A 24,219-nucleotide genomic window follows, 5' to 3' on the forward strand; every position below is an offset into this window, starting at 1 on the left:
CAATCAGGACAGCCTTTCAGACCAATGAAACTTTAGGAATTTGGTACCCTCATTTGCATGAATGCAGACCAATCAGGGACCAGGGGTGGGAACTTGTGTCCATATAAGCCAACTCCCCGGTGGCTCACCGCTGTAACTTGTTTTGTTGAGTGAACGTGGTGTTGTGGTTTAATTGAAGTGTTGATCGTGCCCCGCATGCGCAGTGTAGGCCAAGCTTGGCAGGCAGAGGGTAAGATTGATTTCCAGTTTTTTTTGTTATGTTGTGCTGGGTCGCAGTTGAGGACATTTCCAGTGTGTCATTTTGTTCATCACGTGTCGTTAGGCGTTAGTGTCGCCATCGAGTTAGTGACTAAAAAGGTTAAAGTTACTTAATTTTATTTTCTTTGTAGAGATTCATCGGTGCTTAGTAGCTTTCTTTTTAGTGTTTTCTGCATACACCTTGTTATGCTGATAAATGGTCTAGAGCAACTTTCCCTAGTGAGTCAGTAGCCTTTTATGTGGTCATGGGGGCTCATGAGGTGCAGCACCCACAGTGGGAGCAGAGTCTTCCACAGATGGAGTGCATGGCATCCTCTTGGTTTCCAGGCAGGTGCTGGGAGGGTCCGGGCCAAATAGAGTTTGCATCTAAAATGGAGGTTTGGATTCTGGAAAAAAGGTTTAATAGAACCAGCCCAACCCAGCACTGTGCTTCTTGTGAATCATGTATAAAGAAAGGAGTGACTAGACATCCCAAGAAACATTGTTGCCATCTGATCCATGTTGAGCATTTAAGGGCCCTGGGGAGGTTTTTTTCTCCTACAAAATTTGGGGGTGCACAAGCAAGGTCATGAGCATTTTGGTTAATCAGTCATTAACTTTTATTCTGACTCGTTCGAGTTACAGGTCAAAATGAAAATTGGAACAACCCTGGGATTGTGGATCTGTGTTAGTAAAGTTATCAGCACCAGGAAGACTTGTTAGTTTTCAACGGCGGCTTTGACATAAGATGTGACTTTATGTGACCAGTGGCATGGGTTGGTGGGAGGGGCCAGAGAAGTGCCCCGCTCGAGGTGCGGGGTTTTGACTCTTGCTGAGAGTACAGTTAGGAATGTAGAGCTGACAGAAACTGGGTGTATCAATGAGTCACCAAAATCCTGGCCAGTACGAGGCTTAGGGCTGCTCATGCAACATGTTTGATTTCCAGCACTTGCAAGAGACTATAAAATTTTCATTAAAGAATTATCTTTCATGCCTAGGTACAGGCATCAGTATGTATATGTATAAATTACTTCTTTTAGATGACAACACCCAGTGACTTAAAAAAGCGATCTACAATGCAAGGGAGTGGTCAGTGTGGCGCCATCAGAGTGACCAGTAGTCCTGGGACTAGATCACAGTGACAGACAGGTATGAAGCAGAAGGCTTGTGCATGGGACTGGTCAGTATTTGAGGTGGGTCAGTGGCCAGGCTGGATGCGTGGGTGGGGACAGGCTACTTGGAGATGTCAGCAGCTCCCCTTCCCGGCCACACAGAGCAGGAAGCTGGGGACAGGTGTGCTGGGCCACGCAGGTGGATGGGTCCTGTCTCAGTGGGAAGCCTGCCTCCTGTAGCCAGTCCCCTTGAGTGACTGCACAGGGACTCTCAAGAGGTGCGGGGGAAGCGCCTTTCCAGGTGACCTTTCCAGCAGAGGGTCTTCAGGTGGATCATGTGAGGTGCAGGGCCCCTCCTGTCAAGAGCAAAAAATCATAACCTAGAAAAGACTGATCATCTCATAAGTCAAAATTTCCAATTAAGATATACTTGTCAAAACCCTGTAAAAATTGTAACATGACATCAGAATATTCAATAACTGCCTGAAGATAGGCAAAAATCCAGAAATGACAATGGTAGGGAACTTCAGTCTAACTCAGTGTGGAATAAGTCAAAGAGAAAGCGATACAATTTGGAGGATCTGAATGAACTAACATGATGGTTACCATAGCTGCTCCCGACTCTGTACTTGGAAATGGAGGGTGTGATTCTGTGCAAGCCTCTTCTGCGCCTGCCGATCAGGTTGACTGCAGGCATTTCTCTACAGAAGTATCTGTAGAAACTCCCCGATCTTTCAACTGCTGGCTGTAGGCTGTTCCCTCGCACAAAGGTTGGTAATGAAGATCAGGATGAGTTTAATTCCAGATGCCGACCTTGCCATTCCAGATGCGATTCCCAGTCTGCAGCCTTGACTATGAAGGCATCTCGGTGAACTGTGCAGTGCGCTGCTGCGGAAATTCTCAGTGCTGGCAATACTGAGCCGACTTATTTTTTAATGATGTTATCAAATCTCTCTCCCACCAAGAGTTGTGTAATTTCTTTTCCTACATTGGCTAACTGGTTAATTGTTTAACCAGTTATTAAAAGTTATTTCCGTATTAATAGGTTCATCGAGAAACTTAGGGGTTAGTCGGGAAATTCTCTGCCTGAATTCGTGGTTTGTATAACTTTCCAGTCTTTGCGATGTGAACGGCCATCGAGGCCCAGCACCCAGCCCTGAATTCACTGGGGTTTGCAAAAGATGGGTATTTACATCATTCAGTTCTTACTCACGTGTCAGCCGAAATAATTCCACAGAGACATTTTTCCTCGAGCTCACCCCCAGTGAAGTCCAGGGAAGCCAGAAAGGCACAGTAACAGAAGCGCTTTGGAACCTGAGCGGACCCTTTACGTGGGTCCTCCATGTGAAAACCGTTCCAGTCGGAGTCCACTTGAAGGCACCTCTTGCCAAGTCGGGTGGTAGGTCCTCACACCTTCCAGAGTTCGACCCCTTGGGAGCATTTGCCAGCGGTCTTCATTCCCGCCCTTTCCACTTCTCCGAGCCACCGCCTCCTCCAGCGGCTCCCCACCTCATCGGAGGCCCCCCCCACCTCCCTTGCAGACCCTTCTCTTTCTCACCTTCCAGTGGTCGGAAGCTGAGGCTCCCACGTTTCTGCCGCAAGCCCCAAGATCTCCCCAGCACTCCGGAGCAGGGCACCTCCATTAGGATGTGAAACGCTTTCAGGCTCCGTATGGTCCCCCCCTTCTCCCCGAAACTGGGCCCCGCTGCTCCCCACTGGCTAGTGACGCCACCAGCGGCCCAGGGGAGGAGCCTCTACCCTGTCACTGCTGCGTACCCGGTTTCAAAGTCTGTCCCTGACCCTGCCGCTCCTCACCTTCAGAGGCGAATTTGCTGCAGTTCCTTAGCCCAGTCCTGAACGTCCACCTTCATGAACACGAGGTAGAAAATCAAGCTGGTCACGTTGAGGGCTGCCATCAGCAAGAATATTTTAAGCCAGGACGACTCTGGGTCCTGCGGGAAGAGCGTGAAAAGTGACGATAAAGGACGGGGCTTGTCATTGTGTTTGCAACACTTAAAACATTAAAATCAAAGCAGGTTTCAATGCAGGTTTCTTAACAAAGGGAAAACACATTAGGAAGAGCAAAGAAGCTCAGGGTTTTCACTTCAAAGAGGTGATCGCGGTCTGTCTCCCGGCTCAGGGAGCTGCGAGCGTGCTCACAAAACTTCCCTTGAGTGAAAATAACTTGATGGCTTGTGGCTTTCCACCTAGAAATTGATGAGCTGGGCAGGCGGCACACAGAGCGTTCTGTGCGTGGCAGCTCCTGGCTCCCTGATCCAGCCCTTCCCAGCCGTGTCTCATTTTCTGCAGCTTCAGAGAAGAGCCTTTTTGTATTTTTCCCACCTTTTAAAAATGGTCTGTATTGAGAGAATTGGCCTGTTACCTATGCCTTCACTAATGAAAGCAGGAACTATACCAATTCTCTTTTTCAGCTGTATTTCATCTGAAGTTTTAGTTTCAGTTTTATAATTGTCAGAGTTTTTTTTTTTTTTTTGGTCAAGTCTTATGGTTCTTATTTATGTTTCCAGACCTCTCTTCTTTAAACCTATGCAGATATTTCCAATGTCTCTGAGAGTCTGATTCTGTGATATTTTTGTTCTCACAATAGCCTATTTCTTTGACTGTTTTGTGATCTTTGATTAATTCATGTTCACTGATGCTTTTACGCATGAGGAAATGGCGGGGCATTTAGGGTGTGGACTATGTGACATTTGGTCCTTGGCTTCTGGTGTCTGCAACCAAGGGAGTTTGGCTTTGGGCCCCTGTGGACGTTGATTATTTCATATGTTCAGAGGGGCCTCTGCTCAGTGTCCCCGACCCTGTCGGGGTGGGGGACACACCTGCCTGCCACACCCAGGTGGGACAGACAGGCTTGCTGCCTGGGTGGAGGCAAGGGAGCACAGCCGACAAGGCTGGGGAGCCAGCCCAGCAGACCCGCATGATTCGGAGGGAGGACAGCTGGCAGGCTCCAGGCCCCTGGGCTCTCCTGTACGGAGGCTGCCCCTTGGAGCAGGAGCCCCGCAGTGACCGTGGTGACGTGCAGCCTCTCTGGCACCGTCAACACACAGGCACTGACATGGCCCCTCTCGGTGAGAGACTGGCCGTGGTAAACTCGAACTCTTCCCGGCCTGAGTCATGGGCGGGAACACGTGGAAGAAGTGCCTGCGCTTGGTTTTCTTCCAAATAAACTGAGTTCCTGCGTGAGCTGCACGTGAGGGCGAGACCCTCAGGGATCACAGACTGGCGCTAGCATGTCCACTGCGACCCCTGGCCCCTGAGTGGTTCTGGGGGTGTTCTCTCTTACCCTCTGGTCGTCCATTAACAACTGCAGCATTGCTCTCCTGGGATGGGCGCTTCCCACGACCGGGTGCTCCTTACCTGATTAAGGATGATTCCGGTCAGAGTGGAAGAAATTAGGCCTCCGATTATTCCAAAGAGAATTGTAATTCCTTTAACAAGTCCATAATATCTGTACAAAAAAAGAGTGACAATACACAAATGTCTTTTCAGTCTCATACTTCATTTGATTTAGGATGAGGTTTAAGAGATAACTTGGTTTTCTGAACTTCGCATTTCTAGATAAATTCCATTAAAATCGCAGGCAAGACTGGGGCTGCACCGAGGAGGCAGGGACGGCGGCCTCAGCAGAAAGTGATGTAATGGTACCGAGAACGTGGAGCTGGGTGGGAGAGGAAGCCGTCAGCGGTGGGGAGTCTGCAGACAGCTGAGAAATGCGGAAGGGGGGGGTGTTGGGAAGCGCTTCAGGGCGGACATAGAATTAAAGGACTCTGTTCAGCTGGCCTGCTCCCAGTCCCAGAGCTGCGGGTGGCTCCTGGGGTGGCTCCCGGGGAGACCAGAGGCCAGGCCGAAACCTTGGCAAGGAGCCCCCGGAGAGTGACAGATAACACAGGGGCCGGCCCCCAGCCACACAGTGAGGGGACGTACCCTTTGGGAGCAGAATCAGTGTCTGATCAAGAAACCGCCTCACTCAGTCAGGGACAGGGGTCTCTGCCCCCCGCCCCCGCCCCACAGAGGGCTGCAGGGAAGGTGCGTGTCATTTTCTTTATTATCTTATCTGCTGGGGTGTCCACCCTTCTGGAGTCACAACTGGAAGACAGACAACCTGCTGTCTCTGGGCCACACAGTAGATACACAAACACGAACAAAAAGTGATGAACAGAACGTTTTTGTTTGGGCTGCATTCATGGCCACCCTGGGCCACACGTGGCAGCGGACGGTGGGCCGGACGCCCCGGTCAGGCAGGACAACAGGAGCGCCCCTGCCTGCCCCCGCTTTTTTACTGATATTGGTCATTTTTCTCTTGATAAACCGTTTCATTAATTTTCAAAGAAAGTTAATAAAACCAACTTCTGGCATTGTGGATTTTACTTGTCATTTTTGCCTTAGTCTTTATAATTTCTTTCCTTTTACTTTCTTTGGGTTTCATTTGCTGCCTTTGCCCTAGTTACTTGAAGCACAAACACAGTTATTGATTTCAAGACTTAATCATCTCTCAACGTGTAAATATGTCTGGGTGATTTCAGTCATTTGAAATTAACTGGTGTTTATTAACATAAACGGCCAGCGTGCTGTCATCACAGCCTGTGGTGTCCGACCTGTTCTGCACGCCCCACCTCCTCCGTCACACCGGGTTTTTGCCTTTATTTCCATAGAGAGTAACTTACATTGGGAAGAATTAGTCTCTCTTATATTTCATGTTTTCCTGATACATTAGACTTAAAATGATCGTTATTCCAGTTTTTTGATCTACTCTATACTCCTTTTTAAATTAATTCTTCATTTCTAAAAAAAAATATTTCCTTTACTGTTCATCATCTTTCAGTATTTTCCCTAGAGATAGAAATATACATTTGTGATAATTATCTTAGTCTAGTATAATTTATTTTTTTAAATTTTCATAATGAAAGCACCTTAGAACACTTAAATTCTCATTATACCTTCTCTGCTCTGTGTTGCTGGGCCCTTTACTTACATCCCTTGTACACCCTAAAAGGTGCTGTTGTTTCGGGAATTGGGGAACCATTTGATTTGGTCTGGATTTTCCTGCTCCGAGCGTTTAGCTGTCCCTCGACCCGTGTTCCTCCCTGAGACCATTTCCCATCCGTAGGCTTTCCACGCGCTCAGCGGTTGCCGGTGGATTCCCAGTTTGCCTGCAGATGTTTTTCCGCTCCGTTAATTCTCGGAGGGAGACTTCTGGCAGAGATTTTGTTGGATGTAGCCCTCCCGTTGAACGGCGATCTATTTATTTGTTGTTGCCTGGGAGCGGCTGGCTCCCAGCTCTCCCTGTTCCTGCGGCGGCCCCTCCAGTGGCGTGTGCCCCCTGCGTGCGGCACTCCCCCCCACCGCTGTCACCCCCGCTCGTAGCAGCTTCCTTAGGAGAGCGGAGTGGTGGTGCTCTCTGCGCCCACCCTGTCGTGTGCTCTGTAACTGTGACGTCTTTGATGATGAGGTGCTCCCTCCAAGTCAGGAGTTGTCTGCGGTGGCTGCGGCCCGGGGTCTGGCCTGTTTGCGTGGAGAGACGGGCTCTCTCCCTCCCCAGTCAGAGAGGCCAACACCTGCCCTCGTGCCCAGGGTTGGACATGAGGGTCACGCTGGCTCCTCTGAAAACCACTAGCCTGGGAGAGACAAGGTGAGAGCCTTCCTGTCCCCCACCCCTCCCTCAGGACCCCGGGCAGCAGGTGTTTGACGTGGGGATATGGACAGCCCATACCCACGCAGGAGCATTTCCTGGGTGACGGTCGGCTCTAAAGCTGCTCACTGCCCGCCGCATCAGCCCGCGGGACCAGTGGCTGGAACGTACCCAGCCACCTAGGCAGCCCATCGGGTTTGCTGCTGTGACGTCATGGTGTGGCCCAGTTCAGCCGGACCTGAAGAAGGCTCTGCTGCTTGAACGACATTCAGTCCGGCTGGTAGGCCCGGAATTAGATGAAAGTAGCCAAGAGGAACAAGGAACTCGAGGCAGGCTCCAGTCTGACTCAGCAAGAAAGATAGAAAGTACAGAAAGTACAAAGAGTGCTGAACAAACAAGATAACTGCCTGTGCGTGACCTTGTCTTTGCAGAAAAGTATCCACTGCTGCAAGCAGAGAAGCATAGCCATGTGTATTCCCTCGAGATAGCCAATCGCTAACGGCTGCATCTGCTTCTGTATTTGCTTGCTTGCTCACCCCAATAAAAACCCCAGGCTGTAAGCGCCAGGCGCGACTCTCATTTGCAGCCCTCTGGGCACCGTGTCTCCGGACACCTCGAGAGTTCGCCCCTGCGCAGGTAAAGCTTTGGCCAATAAAGTTCCATCTTAAACTAAAAGTTTCCGACCATTTGTTGCTCGCGTTGTGTGGATGCTACACGGCGGAGCCAGAAACAATGAACAGTTGCTCAGATCTCCTTGGGAGCCTCCCTGTGAGACTGTGAGAGGGAGGCCAGGGGCTTCCGGCAGCATCACGAAGCCCCTTCCATACTCTGCTTTCCGGCTGCCACCTCCAGCCGCTCTGCCCCCAGACCTTCTCTCCCGCACTTGGTCCATTTCCCCAGCAGTGTCCTCAGCGAACCACACCGGCCGTCTCCTCCGCTCCCCTCCAGAGCTTCTCCCTGTCCTCTCCGCCCTATCAGACGGTGCCCTGCCCTCCTCTTCATTCTTCATCCTGACCCAGGCCACAGGTCCCCAGGAGGTGCGTTTAGCCAGTTTAGCCACTCACCCGACGGGGGATCCTCGTGATGGTCAAGGGAGGTGTGCAATCAGCCACGTTCTTGCTTAAGTAAGTTTTGTCTCCATCCATTAGTAAAAAGTAGCTTAACCAATACAAATGTGGGTTGTTGTGGTGTAACTAACACACACATGCCTTAGAGACTGAGGGTGCACTAGTTTAGGGGAATCGGAATTTTTTTCCAGACCTGTGTGAGCAAATGTGTTCCTGCCACCTCTGCAATGGCCTGGCTGTCGCGGAACCTGAGCCCTGGGAGCAATGCGTCTCCGGCCGGGTCCTGTGTTACCCGAGCCATTGCTGGCTGACAGTTCATGCCCCACTAGCCAGTGACACCAAGGAGGCCGGGTCTACAGCAGGCGGGCACGTCTCGGGGTGAGCCCTGGACCCGTTACTAACCAGGTGATGTTAGGTCAGTTCGCTTCCCTGCTCTCTCATGGGGCGAGACAAAAAATACTCCGTAAATGGTAGCTCCTTGTAACTTCCTTTATCTATTTGTGTCTACATTCTCAGTGTACCCGTGTTTAACAATGCGTATCACTCCGGTGGCTTGTGCCTTCTCTGTCAAATAATCCTTTTATGTCTTCATACAATTCCAAGTAACCAGAACACCTGCAGGCATTTTGGAGGAGGGTCTCGGAACTGAGTAAATCAGATACCTGGCCTGTTCCCCTGGCGCTCACCTTGAGTAGATCTGATAGCGAGATTATAGCATTGGGACAACGTGGATTATTCTCGGCTGACTTTGCCTCTCTACCCAGGGCCACGCCCTACCAAACTTGGGAGGATTCTACTCCTGTGGGATCTGTGTTCTCTCAGGCATGACAGTCCCATAAAGCAAATGTGTGCCATCCTCCCTGGGCTGGGCAGGTAGCAGGCTGCTTCCATTGGTCACCCTTATTAGAGCTAGAAAAAAAAAGGCGTAACTTTAAAAAAAGGGCAAAAGGCTGTTGCCAAACAGATCTGTATTAAAATCCTGGATGAGATCCCAAGTCAGCGGTGAGATCTTAGGCTGAAGGTCAGTTTCCTCAGTTGTGAGATAGGCTCCCAACCAATGGGAGGCACCGTGACCTGGAAACCTGCCTGTAGCCCCCGTAGGAGTGAAGTGGCCGACGCCGACACAGAGTCAGGACATGGGCGAGCTGGCCGCCACGAGCTGAGACTCAAAATCTTCCAACACCCCAGAGAGCTCGGGTACAACGAGGAAGGAGCTGTTTACGCCCTACCTGGGAGCGATGTCCAGGGGATTGATGAGCATGCCGGCCGTGCAGAAGCTGGGCGTGGCACTCGCGAGCATCAGGCAGGCGACAGTGCTGAGGTGGCTGGCGCCGGGGTGGAGCAGGCTCACAGAGAAGAGGGAGGGCAGGAGCAGGCCTGCGGGGGTCCGGGCTGGTCAGGGGCAGCCTGGGGCGGGGCGGGGCACCCCAAAGGGCTCGGCTAGGCGTGGCTGTGACTCACCCAGAGTGGTGAAGAGTTTCCGGATGGTGATCAAGCTGAGAATCTTCCTGGCCAGGAAGAAGTCCGCCAAGCACCCGGCCAGGTTCCCGAAGACCCAGCCCAGCAGGTAGGGCAGACCCGACAGCACTCCGTTCTGAGGGGGAAGCGGTGTGAGCAAGCGCCCCGCTCGGCGTCTGACCTGTGCGCCACGCGCAGGGGGCGTCAGCGGGCCACCCACTGTTGTGCTGGGGCCCAGCTCCCCAAGAGAAGAAGACAGTTCTGAGGTCAGAGGCCATCGACGCCATCTGTCTGTTTTTTATTTTTGGTGTCGTGGAACCCGACGATGCTGGGTGGGGCATCAGAGGAAGACTGCGCAGGCAGGGGACAGGCAGGGGACGGGAGCGTCCTCGGACCAGCGCCTGTCGAGCCTTACGACAACTGCACAGGCTCGCGGGAGATAAAACCGGGAGCAGGGCCTCACTGTGCTGCTGGCCCCAGGCTGGGCGGCTGCGGACTCACTACAGAAGCCCCTGAAACGCAAGTCCACACTCCGTTTCTGCCCGAGTTTGCTCCCTGGTTACTATGGCCTCAAACAACAGAAGAGTCTAGGCCTCCGTGACTCTCAGGCTAGACGATTATTGGGACTGCCAGTCCTTTCACAGCCAGACCTGAGTCCTGGCTTCACACCACAGGGAGGACTTGCCCCCCTGGGGAGAACTGGTGTGAGCTGGGCAGGGCGACGTTCAGGGAAGGGTCCCCGTCCACTTAGGGACGGATGCTGTTGAGGCTGAAGTGATACACAGGAGTGGGAGGTGGCGAATCTGTGGGAACAGGGCTGAGTGCAGCTGGAGACAGTGGTAAACACAGGGTCTCCAGGTAAAGCGCATCAGCGAGACCGGGCGGGGTGGGCGAGAGCTAGCACCGGAGTCACGAGAGACGGAGAAATGAGCAGACCATCGGGTGCAGAGGAGAGCGGCCGGGGTACCTACCTCCCTCGTATTGATGAGAAGCTTGGCTCTGAGGAATGTTGGCATGTACATAAACATGATAGTGTTTGTCCAGGAAAAAGCAAAACAACAGAGGGAAATGGCCCAGACAGGAAGGGACTTGATGATGGCCTTGGTGGGCACAGACTTCCCGCCCGAGCTGACCTGGAAAGGACCCGTCACTCACTCACACATCAGCGTGAGCCGGAGCCTGCGCCCCGGGGCCCCGACCCCAGGGTGTGTGGGGGACACTTGTGTTTTACCTGCACAATGGAGGACGTGATGAACTCCTTCTCGCTGAGGCTGATCCACGGGTGCTCTGCTGGGTCATCGTAAAACAGGAGGAACCAGAGCAGGCTGAGGGCGCAGCCACCAGCGCCTGTTGAAGCAGGACAAGGTAGAATCGGAATTGCTGTCTCTGTGGCCAGTCTTGGGCCCAAACTGGCGTTTTTCGTGATCGGTCTGAGAGCTGGGGCTTCCTTTCTTTTCTGGAAGGTCGCAGCAGGCCTCACACGGTGGAGAGTCTTGTGTATGCACAGCCGCTGCCTCTTCCCACAGGAAGATGTTTACTGGTGGGGGAGGGAGGGGACACCCTCTGGCCTCCCCTGACCTCCTCGCCCCTGTACCCCTCTGCTCATGACCATCAGGCCTCTGTAACCACTCCTGTCATGCCACAGTGAGGGGCACAGCTGAGCCCACACAGGGCTTGCCAGTCACCTGGCTTGAGAGCTGGGCTTTAGCCATGCTCCTAAGATGCAGGCCAGGCCTAAGGATGGTCCTATAAAGACTCTGCCAAACTATTGGTTGTTTCTGAGTTGTTTGACACTAATGAGCTGATTCTAGGCACCCCCCATTAGGATGGGGGGGGTGTAGTGTTCATCAGTCAGTCTTTGTGAAGTGAGTTTATTGATCAAATGCCCGTGAGGTAGCGGGCGTGGTTCTAGGTGCTGGGGACGCCACAGTGACGGGAACACACACACATCCTGGCTTCTGGAGCGCACTTTCTAATGGACGAGAGACAGAATGAAACAAGGAAATAAGCCAGAGCTTTGAAGTGTTGGTGACAGGCACTATGGAGAAGGGGGGTGGGGGGGGTAGGAGTGTTGACTCGGAGATCTCTGGGACACAGGTGTGGGGCGAGGACACTGCGTAGGGGGCGGCAGTCAGCCAGGCCCTGAGGGCCGAGGCCGCGAGCCGGCAGCTCCAAGTTAGAGGACAGTGGCCACCTGCTCAATAGCGCATCGGGCACTCTGAGCGCGGCGCTTTGCTCGTAGTAGGAAATCAATGAGTGGCGATTCTTTCCTTCATGGAATTCACTGTTTTAAACAACAGGGGCTTCTTGTGAGCTATTATATGCGGTTCTTATTTCTAATTTTTGTTTTTTAAGTTCTGAATAAGGACTTCACCGAAAGAGACTCACCAAATATATAGAAGACCACAGGCCAGCCCAGGGACTGAGAGATGAAGCCGGTGGCAAACAGAGAGATGCAGGGTCCCAGCATGTTTCCTAGTCAGGGGCGCAGAGAACAGGCAGAGTGAGGGCAGAGGCGTCTTGAGAGCAGAGGCGGCAGCCCCGGGCAGCAAGGAACAGCTGCCAGTGGAATGCGTGTGTCGGGTGTGACGCTGATCAGAAAGAATGAAATACGTGCTCTCCCCTTTTTTTCTGGTGTGTGCGATAAGCCAGCCCCTCCTCCATTCTGGACAGTTTCCACACCTAAAGGAAGGAGCCTGGGGTCGAAGGTTTCTAACGTCCCGATGATTCAAAATGCACGTTTCTCAGGGCTCTGGGCAGATGGTGACCCCACGCACAAGATGACCGTGGGGCGAAAACCCAACGTCATTACCTGATACGCTCACAGAGGTAAGTCGGTTTCGTTCCAAAGGAGGGGCCCACTTGCTCCACACTGTGTACTGAGCCACCATCACTGTCCCCTGCAAGGAGAACAGCTAGGACCTTTGTTTCCTGACGCTTTCTGAGAGTTGAAAGCCTGGTTGGTTCTCGCGAGATTGGCCCACCTGGCTGAGTCCCTGGACAACGCGGCAGGCGATGATGAGGGACTCGCCCTGTTCTGCGGCCAGCGGGACAAGCATGTTGCACAGGGAACTCAGGAGCAGCCCCAGGCTGGTCACTGTCTTTATGGGGTACAACCCGGAGATGTAGCCCATGGGGATCTGGGCGAAGGGCATGCCGTATATGATGGCGCTCAAGATGATCCCCTGGGTTTGGGGGCTCCAGTTATACACAGGATTCTGGAAGAAAAGCAGAGACGTCCTGTCAGTCTGCCTGTCTGGGACGTGGGGAACCGGGTCTTCCAGCTGACCCGTGTAAGGGAGGCTCCTCAGCCCGAGAGTCTCCCTCGTGGGACCACCTTTCGTCCTCGGTAACAGGACTTTCTGTGTGCAACTGCATGTTGTCACTGGTATCCTCAGCTGGAATGTCAAGTTCTTGGAGTCGGAAGCACCGTCCGACTGCCAGCACCTGTCACAGTGTAGACTTTTACTACGAGTCTCTATTCTTTTTCTCCCGAGTATAATTGATGTGCAACATTACATTAGGGTCGGGCTTATAGAATAATGTCTTCATATTTGTATATATTGTTAAATGATCACCACGCTACATCTAGTTAACATCTGTCCCCATGCATAGCTACAGAAATTTTTGTGTGTGTGATGAGAACTTTAAACATTTACTCTTTTATCAACTTTCAGTATACAGTACCATTGATAGCGATAAAAAAAATCATAACTGAGACCAATATCAATGAGCTGCCTTTGTCTTCTTCTAAAAGTGTTATGTTTTCAGTCCTGTATCACATCTTTGATCTATGTGATTTATTCCTGTCTATGGTATAAGATGGGGGTTTGATTTCCTTCTTTCGCACATGGGTGTCCAGGTTTCCCAGCACCGTTTATCGAAGAGACTGTCCTTTCATCATTGTATATTGTTGGCTTCTTTGTCATAAATTAACTGTCCACATATATGTGGGTTTATTTCTGGGCCCTCTGTTTTGTTCCATTGGTCTATGTATCTGCTTTTATGCCTGTACCACACTGTTTTAATCACAATAGTTTTGTAATATTGTTAGAAATTAGGAAGCGTGCTGCCTCCAGCTTAGCCCTTTTTTTTCAAGGTTACCTTGGCTATTTGAGGTCTTTTGTGCTTCCATACAGATTTTAGGCTTGCTTGGTCGACTGTGTGAAATGCAGTTGAAATTTTGATACGGATTGCATTGATGGTGTTGATTGCTTTGGGTACTATGAACATTTCGACAATATTAATTCTTTTGACCCATGAATATGGAAGATCTTTCCATTTATTTGTGTCCTCGTCAATTTATTTTATTGGTGTCTTACAGTTTTCAGTGCACATGTGTTTCACCTTGGTTAATGCATTCCTATGTTTTGTTCTGTCTGGTGCAACTATAAATGGAATTATTTTCCTGATTTTTCTGTTTTTGGCAGTTTATTGTTAGTGTATAGAAATGCAACAGATTTTTGTGTGTTGATTTGTGTTCTGCAACTTTTTCTTTTAAATATTAAAGATTTTTTCTTTCTTTTTTTTAAACTTAATTATTTTTCAATTACAGTATTCTTTTACTCCCATCCCAGCCCGCCCCCCTTAGTTGTTGTCCATGTGTCCTTTATACTAGTTCCTGTATGTTGTAGGCCGCTCTGCCTGGTTTCAGGAATTGTATCTCTACCCCTTGTGGCTAAGGGCGAGGGACCACCTCTGGAATGCCAGCTGCAGGAGACAAAGCTTGTCTCTGGTAGCAAACGCTGCCTCAGTTCCTCTCCCTGCCCCCAGAGCTTGGTTGGAAGTCAATGACCAGTAAGACCCCTCACAGCGGGGGGGCAACCTAAGCCAGACTCGATCACCTGGGAGGCCTTCATGGAAGGACTGGGGGGGCTGCAACAAAGAGCAACTCCCCCCCCCTTTGACAAAGTCCGAGTCCCCATGTTCCCTGGGAGAAGCGCTTCCTGGCTCTAATCCTCTTAAGCCTGAATACCTGATGGGGAGGGGTGCAGCTCCTTGCCTTGCTAGAGCGTGTCCTGGGGGAAAATCTGGCATCAGAAAGACTTCCTGATAAACCCGTGAAATCTGCTCTGCTAAGAGCGCTTTCATTCATATGATAAGGGTCGAAGAGGAAATGAGTATGTCTCCCAAAGTTTCTGCAACTCTCTTCCTGACAGACACTGACTCAGACTAAGCCCTCAGAACTCTTTGTAATGTTATGTACTGTTTGATCCTTGCCGCCCTGTATTCCTGTGTATTACAACCCAATAAAAGGCTAAGGAAGAGGGCGCTTGGGGCCTTTTTCTCCTTGGAGAAACTGGCCGCTGCTGGCCTTTGTCTCCCCTGAGAGACTGGCCACAGCCCACTTCTCCTCCCCAAACACATGTCATCTTGTCTTGGCCATATGTATTCATTCACGCGTGTCTGTGGCACGGGGGGGGGGGACCTCACGGAGAAGTCGCTCCCACACCTGTAAATCCTTCCCCTTTTTCCCCTGAAATTCCCTCCCCCCTCCCCTCCGGTCGCTGTCCCCCTGTTCTCGATTTCAGTGTCGTTGTTTTTGTTTTGCTTGCTTGTTTGTGTGTTCTGCAACTTTAATGAATTTGTTTATTAGTTCTAAGTTTTTTGATGGAGTCTGTGCAGTTTTCTACTTCTAATGTGTATCAGGCCATCTGCAAATAGAGCTTTACTTCTTCCTTTCCAATTTGCATCTCCTTTGTTTCTTTCTCTTACCTAATCGCTCTTGGTAGGATGTCCGATACTCTGTCAAATAAGACTTGTGAGAGTGGACATCTATGTCTTGTTTCTGGTCTTAGAAGAAAAACATTCAGCTTTTTACCGTTTAGTTCTGTTAGCTGTGGGAATGATGATGGCTTTTATTATGCTGTGGTACATTTCCCCACTTTGAGAGTTTCTATTATAAATGGATGTTAAATTTTGTCAAATGATTTTTCTGTATCTATTGAGATGATTATATGATTTTTTATCCTTCTTTATGTTGATGTGGAATATCCATTGATTGATTTGTGGGTGTTGAACCATCCTTGTGTCCTTGAAATAAACCCACTTAATCATGGTGTATGATCCTTTTGATGTGGTGTTGAATTCAGTTTGCTAATAGTTTATTGAGGAGTTTTACATTTGTTGCTATCAGGTATGTTAGTCCATTATTTTCTTTTGTGGTTCCCTGTCTGGTTTTGGTGTTAGGGTAATGCTGGCCTTGTAAAATGAGTTTGGAAGTGATTCTCTTTCATTTTTCAGAGAAGTTTGAGAATGGTTTGTATTAATTCTCTACACATTTTGTAGAACGCATCAGTGAAGTCATTGAGTCCTTGACTTGTGTCTCTTAGAAGGTTTTCATTTACTGATTCAATCCCTTTACTAGCTAAAAGTTCGTCAATTTTGTGTATCTCTTCAAAGAGCCAGCTCTTGGTTTCATTGATCTTTTCTGTTGTCTTCTTGGTCTCTATTGCATTTACTTCTGCTGCGGTCCTCGTTATTTCCTTTCTTCTACTGCCTTTGTGCTCTGTTTTTCTTCTCTAGTTTGTTGAGGTGCAAAAGTCAGTTTGTTCATTTGAGATTATTTTGTTATTAAAAAAAAGCCATTTATGTCTAAGAACTCCCCCCTTAACCTCTGCTTTTGCTGCATCTGATAAGTTTTGGTATATTTCCATTTTAACGTGTCTGAGATATATTTTTTTTGTCTTTTGATTTCTCCTTTGACCCATTGGTTGTTCAGTAGTATGCCGTTAAATCTCTGTGGGTTTGTGAATTTTCCAGTTTTCTTCTTGTAATCGATTTCTAGGTTCATACTATTATGGTTGGAAAAGATACTTGATATAATTTTAGTTTTTTAAATTCAGATTTGTTTTGTGGTCTAACCTATGCCCTGTCCTGGAGAATGTTCCGTGCACTTTCGAGGAGAGTGTGTATTCTGTTGCTTTGGATGGAATGTTCTGTAAAACCTGTTAAGTTCATTTAATGGGGCATTTAAGGCCAATGTGTCCTTATGAATTGTCTGGATGATCTATCCATTGTCACAAAGGGGTATTAAAGTTCTTTTCCTATGACTGTATTACTGTCTGTTACTGTCTTTGGTTCTATTAATATTTGCTTTATATACTTAGGTGCTCCTATGTTGGGGGCATAAAAATTTACTCATATCCTCTTGTTGGATTGATCCCTTTGTCATTTTGTAATGACCCTTCTATGTTTCTTATTACAGTCTCTGTTGTAGAGTCTGCCTTGTCTGAAAGAAGTATAACCACCTCTGCTTTCTTTAGGCTTCCGTTTACATGAAATATCTCTTCATTCCCTTGCTTTTGCTCCATGTGCGTCCTTCCAGCCATTTCTTAAAGCCATCTGTCTTTTGCCGGGAGAATCTCATCCATTACATTTAAAGCAATTATTGATAGGTGTTTACTTATTGCCATTTTGTTATTTGTTTTCTGCCTGTGTGGCAGTTATTCTATTTCTTCTTTGCTTGCTCTCTTCCTTTGTGATTTGATCCATTATTTTTAGTGGTATGCTTACATTCCTGTCGTTTTACCTTTTGGACATACATCTACTGTAGGTGTTTGCTTTGTGCTGACCACAAGCCCCACACAGAACTTATAATAATCTATTTGAAGTTGATAACAACGGAAGTTTGAATGCATTCCAAGGTATTCCATTTTTAGTGCTACCCCTGTTTTATGTTTTTGATGTAACAATTTTCATCTTTTTTTCTTTTAATGCTTACCAGAGGATATGTTTTTATTGATTTTTTAGAGAGAGAGGAAGCGGGGGGGGGGAGAGAAATACGGATTGGTTAGCTCCCATACACACCCTGACCAGGGATTTAACCTGCAACCTTTTGGTGTACAAAACGACACTTTAACTAACTGAGCCACCCGGCCAGGGCACGGTTTACATCTTTTTATCTTGTGTATCCCTCAACAAATTATTGAAGTTGGTCGTTTGGACTCCTTTTGTCTCATAACTCTCATACTAGGTTTATCAGGAATCAATCCATCATCTTTACACACTACATTATTCTGAATTTTGCCGTTTATTCACCTTTACCAGTACGAGTTAGACTTTCGTATGTTTTCCTTTTACTAACTAGGGCTGTCTCTTTTCAATCGAGAGGACTCCCTGTAACATGTCTTGTGAGGCTGGTTCGGTGTATGCAAACGATCTTTTACAGCAAGCGCTCGCCCTTTTGAGTTGGCTGCTTCTGGACCAGGTCCTGCGGCCAGAGACCACAGGGGACAGTCCTTCCTTTGGGGACAGCTTCTCCGTTTGCCACAGCCACGTGGGACATGGGTACAGGAGCCACGTAGGCTTTCAAAGCTTGATGCTTTGCTGGGTTGTCTCTCAGGGGCTGGTGTTCGGTTGGGGTGTCCAGTGAGACACCCCAGAGAGAAGTACCAGGTTTGGGTTCCCTCTGGATTGTGGGTCATCTTGCTAGAGGTGGGTTTACAGCTGTTGAAGTTGGTGCATTCTGGGATGTTCTGTTAAGTTTTGTTTTTGTTCTCCTTAGCTCAGCTGGGGACGCTCCCATGGACCTGCGCCCACGCTCACTGACACTTTCCTCATCTGTGTCCTGACTCCCTGTGAGCACATCAAGGTGGCGTTCATTTGTGACGGCTGCCTTCACTTCTACTCCATCTTTTTTGTTCTTTTTTTCACTTTACATCTCTCTGCAGACAGTCCCTGTCTGGTATTCTATATTGCCGACATTCTCCATTAGCGCCCTTAACATATTAATTGGAGTCATTTCAGATTCCTTGTCTGGGATTTCCTACATGTGCGTTGTACCCGAGCCTGGCCCTGATGAACACGTGAAAAAATTAACGCCCAATCCGCTGCACATAAAGTGTTTCTCTGTGTAAACAGGGCTAGAACTAAGCATGTTCATATTTGCCTGTGCATAACGGAACATGGGAAGAGTGGAGTAAAAATATATACATATTTTGCCACCATTGCCGTTTTTTTCCTGAGCTATGTCTCCTGACAGGTAACCAACCGCTCAGTACCTTCCAGAGGGAAAATCAATAAACTGAGTAAATGTACTATGTGTTCAGGTGTGTCTTGACTTCCCCTTGTGGTTTAAAATGCCTTTCCTTTTCTCTCTCGTCCAAACCTGTGGACTCTAAAGAGGCCCTGCCTCTGGGTTTTTGTCCTCTGTCACCCGGACGAGTTCACAGAGCAGAGCCCTTCCCGAACCTGCAAACGCGTGTGTCCAGGCTTCTGCTCTGGTGACTACGGTCCCGTCACCCACAGTCATGCTTGTCCACCCAGGTTACTCAGCAGCTTGGGATTGTCAATGTGTGGTGAGGGTAACATTTTTGATCTACCTTTATGCTATCCAGGTGCTCCGAGGTGGAGGCGTTGGGCACACCCTGCGGCGCCGAGCTGTTCACCATGGAGACTATCGTGAGGGTGAGGCACGAGCGCTGGGAGATCATGGCCACGTTGCAGAAGTGCAGCAGGAGCGCCAGGCTGTAGCGCAGGGAGCAGAGCCCCGGAGCTGCGGAGCACAGCGGAAGCCATCGGCGGTTAACACGGCTCAGGTGGGAACGGAGCAGATCATGCTGTTAACTTTAGGAAGGGCGGCTCAGAAATTGGGAACCCTAGGTATTATTTTGAAGTCTTATTGTACCTAACGGCCTTTGAGAAATTATGATATATGATAGGAAGATGTGTGACCGATGTAGTAATCCTATACCCCCTAAGATGTAATCCCATCTAGAAACTCCCAGAAAATTAAGCTGGTCCTCCAAGTACTTTGGCTCATGTATATATTAAAGATGCCATTTAAAAATACTCTGGGGAGACTTCTGGCCAAGATGGAGGTGTAGGTGGAGACACTGTGCCTCCTCACACAACCAAATTTAAGGACAGCAAAGATTTAGAAACAAAAGCACAACCAGAACAGACAGAAAATTGAACTGTACTGAAGTCTGATAACAAGGAACCACTTATCCAGACCAGTAAGAGGGGCGGAGAGGGGTCCCGGCAGGAAAAGGTGGTGGTTGGCAGAACCGGGCGTGGGAGGAATCGAGCAAACCCAGTGAGACGTGCAAGGCGGCTGGCTGACCGTGGACACACATTCTCACACAGATAAACCAGGCAAAAAGGGGCAGTGAGACAGACCGTGCAACCCAGGGCCCCAGCGACGGGAAATAAAGCCTAAAAGCACTGATTGAAAAGGTGATGGCTTGTGGGAAGCGGCAGAGGGGTCTGAAATCCGAGAGAGGGAGGAACAAGGGCCTTTGCTCCCTCTCTGACCCCGCCCCCACATACAGCATCACAACCCAGAGATAAGGGTTGCCCCACCCTGGTGAACACCTAAGGCTCTGCCACTCATACATAACAGGTGTGACCTGACCGAAAATGGCTCAATCAGAAGAACAAATCAAAGCCCCAGAGCCAATACTTTTAAGCGACCAAGAGATAGCCAGCCAACCTATCAGATGCACAGTTCAAAACACTGGTGATCAGGATGCTTATAGAACTGGTTGATTTTGGTCACAAATTAGATGAAAAAATGAAGGCTATAGTAAGTGAAATGAAAGAAAATGCACAGGGATCCAATAGTGATGAAAAGAAAACTGGGACTCACATCAACGGTGTGGACCAGAAGGAAGAAAGAAACAACCGAACAGAAAAGGATGAAGAAACAAGAATTCAAAAAAATGAGGGGAGGCTTAGGAACCTCCAGGACATCTTTAAACATTCCATCATCCCAATTATAGGGGTGCCCAATTATAGGGGAGAAGAGGAAGAACAACAAGTGGAAAAGTTATTTGAACAAACAATGAAGGAGAACTTCCCCAATCTGGCAAAGGAAATAGACTTCCAGGAAGTCCAGGAAGCTCAGAGAGTCCCAAAGAAGTTGGATCCAAGAAGGAACACACCAAGGCACATTATAATTGCATTAGCCAAGATTAAAATGAAAGAGAGAATCCTAGAAGCAACAAGAGCTAAGGGGACAGTCACCTACAAAGGAGTTCCCATTAGACTGTCAGTGAATTTCTCAAAAGAGACCTTACAGGCAAGAAGGGGCTGGAAGGAAGTATTCCCAGTCATGAAAGACAAGGACCTACATCCAAGATTGCTCTATCCAGCAAAGCTTTCATTTAGAATGGAAGGGCAGACAAAGTGCTTCTCAGATAAGATCAAGTTAAAGGAGTTCATCATCACCAAGCCCTTACTATATGAAATGTTAAAGGGATTTATTTAAGAAAAGGAAGATAAAAAATATAAACAGTGAAAGGACAGCAAACTCACAGTTATTAACAACCACACCTAAAACAAAAGCAAACTAAGCGGACACCTAAAACAGGAGTGGAGTCATAGAAAAGGAGATTACATGGGAGGTTAGCAACAGGGGAGTGGGAGGAGGAGGGTGGGGGAGAAGGTACAGAGAATAACTAGCATAGATGGTGGGGAGAAACTAGGGGGAGGGCAAGAGTAGTGTGGGAAACGTAGAAGCTAAGGAACTTATGACACATGGACATGAACTAAAAGGGGGGGAAGGTGGATGGGAGGGGGTGTGCAGGGTGGAGGGCAATGAAGGGGAAATGGGACAGCTGTAATGGCATAATCAATAAAACATTAAAAAATAAAAATACTTTTGGAACTAAGTCCCCTTAATAACAACAAAGACCTCCGCTCAAGTCAACGGCTTTATCCTCCACACGTATGTAGTTTGGGAGGGGAGCTCATGCACACACAGGGCAGAGAAACACGGCATTTACAGAGTGGGACGCACTGGAGGCAGTTTCTGGCTGGAGCAGTGGGCACCGCACTGGTGGTGTAGGGACCAGGCGTGGGTGGGAGGAAGTGGGGTCCAGAAACATGAGCAAAAAGGCTTTTGAATAAACGCACTGATGCAGTTTGGTGGAGGGAAGTCAGGTCTTCTCCACAAATGGCGATTTACCGAGAGAAGCAAAGACACATGTTTGCAGAGGGGCTTGTGGTGCGGTGTCGACAGCAGCTTCCCTTGAAACAGCCGACTGATGGGGACGAACAGCCTGCGGCATGTTCGTGCAACGGGCGTCACTCGGAAATAAAAAGGAGGGGACACCGATATACTCAACAACAGCCTGGGCGAATCTCAACAAAACCACCTCGAAGGGAGGCCTGAGCTACAGCGGGGCCCAGGAGGGGAAGTCCTAAGTGCCCGGGACCCAGGGACGGACCTCACTGTGCGCTCACGGGCGGTTAGAGCGAAAGGCACAGCCAGCCCCAAACGGGTTTATCAGAAGAGAAGAGCGCCCGAAGACTTGGAGAGCTGACACAGGAACAAACGTAAAGAACCTAGAAGTTGGAAAATGTGGAGCATAAGGGCAGACATCAATGGTGTTGACATACAGCAAAGTGATTGTTTCTGTTTATCGGCTTTGTATGTTGATATGTTTTATTGTTCATATAGAAGTTGGAACGTAGATGAAGTGGACGATCTAAAACTGTCACCGCTGATACGAGAAGAAGCGTCAGACGGGAGAGACCCCTGACCTGCACAGAAGTGGGAAGGGCTCCCAGCCCCTCTCCTCCTGGGGGCCTGCCCCTCACTGCGGGGACAAGACTCTAAGCCGACAGTGCTGACTCCTCACTGCTCTCCCCTGCCCTGCTCAAGAGCAAGAGTTGGTCTAGAAAAGAAGTCTGGGGAATGTGCAGCTGTGGATCTCCGAGGACGTCCGAGGGTGCAGACGCAGGCCCCCCCACACCCCAGTCCCATCTCGGCACCCTTGAGGCGGGGCAAGCTAGCACACTTGCTCCGACGTCCTCCGCCCGCTGACGAGCAGACAGTGGTCAGGAGTCGCTAACGGATGTGGGCAGCCAGCGTGCGTGGAGTTTTTTTATGTGAGGCCTCTAGTGGACACCCCCGCAGGGCTGGTCTCCTCACCTCCTCTCCTGAGCATGTCTGAGACCTATTACGTGTTTTTGTGGGAGAACCCTGTCGCCTGGAATTTCTGTGTCGCGTTTAAGAAGGCGCAGGCCTGTGTGAGGGGCCAGGAGAACGTCTACCTTTCCGGGAAGGAGACTGGTGATCCATTGCTCAGCGCGGTCTGGCTCCTGCTCCTCTTCCCAAGAGGTCTGTCCTGTGTCCTGTGTCCTGTGTCCTGTGTCCTGTGCAGGGGCAGAACGTACCACGTCAGCAGGACCCCCCGCGGGGCTGCCCCGGCCTTCCCAGGCTCCTCTCTGATTTCAACAGTGCATCTGAGGAGGCTCACTCCTCACTCCAGGGCCCCGGCAGCTCCTTCATGTGCTGCCCTTGACATTGGACTTACAGCTTTTTTGTTGTTGATTAAATGTATACAGAAAACCTAAAAACTATAGACAACAAACAGCAACCCCGCCAACCCATGATACTACTTCCAGTGAGAACACCCCTCAAAAGTGAAAGAGAAGTAAAGACTTTAACAACAAACAAAAACAAGGACTTCGCGGCCCATAGGGAATCTCAGAAGCAGTTTTAGGCAGAAGGATACTCATAAAGGTCTGGAATGTGGATGTACCAACGGAAAGGAAGAGGTGGTTCTGCCAGGCTCTCCCGCTTTAGCTCCCACTGCGCCCGTCACGTCCCTTCTGGGTTTTCGGCCCCTGCGGAGAGCCCCGTTCGGCTTTGGGTCCGCCGGCTCACAGGTACTGCAGCAGCACCGGGAGGACGGGGCTTGGCGGAGTCCTGCCCTGAGACTGAGAATTGGGAGGAGTCGGGTCCGAGGGCTCAGAGCCACTGTCTGCCAAGCGTCGGCTGCCGGTCACTCTCACAGTTCCTCCAGGTGAGCTGGGCGACACTCTTCTAGGACGAGAGAAGAAAGGAAGGAGCCGCGGTTGGTCCCACCGGCACCTTGGCACCTGCAGGGGGAGGGCGTGTGAATGCCGCCTCGCCGGGTCGGAGGTCTCCCCGGAGTCCTTTTTGAAGGACTCTGGACCCTGCGATAAATAATCAACCACTTCAGAAGTTAAATGTCACATGAAATATTTCTAACCCTGAATTACTATGCAAGTCAGGTCATGTGACTCGGTCTCCCCATTTAATTTTTAACTTCCCTTTAAAAATCTCTTGGTTCTTGCATTCGGCTTGGTAGAAATAGACTCCAGATGTGTCTGTATGGACATAAAATTGAACTTTGCTTCATGTACAATTAATTTTTAAACACTGGAATGTAGGTCAAAATATTTCCTTGAGTTAGATGGTAACATCCACCTTCTTAGAAAATTTAAATGTCTCCTTTTGGGAGAAGGTTGCCTTTTAAATGGCTGTGTTTTGGTGACGGGAAGTGTTAGAGAAGACCGAGTGCCTGGTTTCCCCTTGGAGATGTCATCCCCACAGTCGTCATCATCAGGCTGTAAAGGGGCCGCAGGCCCGCTCAGCCGGGCGCCCCCTCCTCTGATTCTGGGTGGTCTTTAACGCCTCCAGGCCGCACATTCATGGCATCGCAGACGGCTGCTGTTCCTGTTGCCGCCACCAGGTTCGCACTCTGACCCCAACCTCTTCCTGTCCTGCAGTGACTCAGGTGGTTTGGGGGTGGCTCTGAAGCTGTCACATCGGATGAATCTAAGTCCTGAAACGGGAGACTTGACTGAACGGCAGGGCCGTTTTCCGGAGTCTGGCTGCTGTCCCACTCCCGCCAAGCCCCGAGCCCACACGCCGTGTTCCGATTCCCGCTCAGCACCTCTGGTCCTCACCCTGATTCCGGCAAATCCTTTCTTCTCC

The 24,219-nt window shown here is 49.6% G+C and overlaps 1 protein-coding gene across 9 annotated transcripts; it reads right to left on the bottom strand.

Annotated features, from left to right (window-relative positions):
• Positions 1-823: 823 nt before the first annotated feature.
• Positions 824-23,734, bottom strand: LOC119054955 (sodium-dependent phosphate transport protein 1). 9 transcript variants are annotated; one of them, XM_053656026.1, is made up of 13 exons: positions 23,022-23,734; positions 22,527-22,621; positions 18,848-19,020; positions 12,509-12,742; positions 12,337-12,424; positions 11,913-11,999; positions 10,756-10,871; positions 10,496-10,657; positions 9,528-9,705; positions 9,296-9,443; positions 4,728-4,818; positions 3,165-3,301; positions 824-1,705 (listed from the first exon to the last, which is right to left on the bottom strand). In XM_053656026.1, the coding sequence occupies exons 2-12, from the start codon at positions 22,552-22,554 to the stop codon at positions 3,167-3,169; spliced, it is 1,440 nt and encodes a 479-aa protein (XP_053512001.1). In that variant the 5' UTR covers positions 22,555-22,621; positions 23,022-23,734; the 3' UTR covers positions 824-1,705; positions 3,165-3,166. The 9 variants fall into 9 exon arrangements, 8 of the variants coding, with proteins under 8 accessions (XP_053512001.1, XP_053512000.1, XP_053511999.1 ...); XM_053656025.1 differs by having other exon boundaries at positions 22,527-22,628; XM_053656024.1 differs by having other exon boundaries at positions 23,018-23,734.
• Positions 23,735-24,219: the final 485 nt, after the last annotated feature.

This window comes from Artibeus jamaicensis, unplaced genomic scaffold (genome assembly GCF_021234435.1).
Source record: "Artibeus jamaicensis isolate MK-2021 breed Jamaican fruit bat unplaced genomic scaffold, CSHL_Jam_final scaffold_1689, whole genome shotgun sequence".
In the NCBI taxonomy this organism is placed as follows: Eukaryota; Metazoa; Chordata; class Mammalia; order Chiroptera; family Phyllostomidae; genus Artibeus; species Artibeus jamaicensis.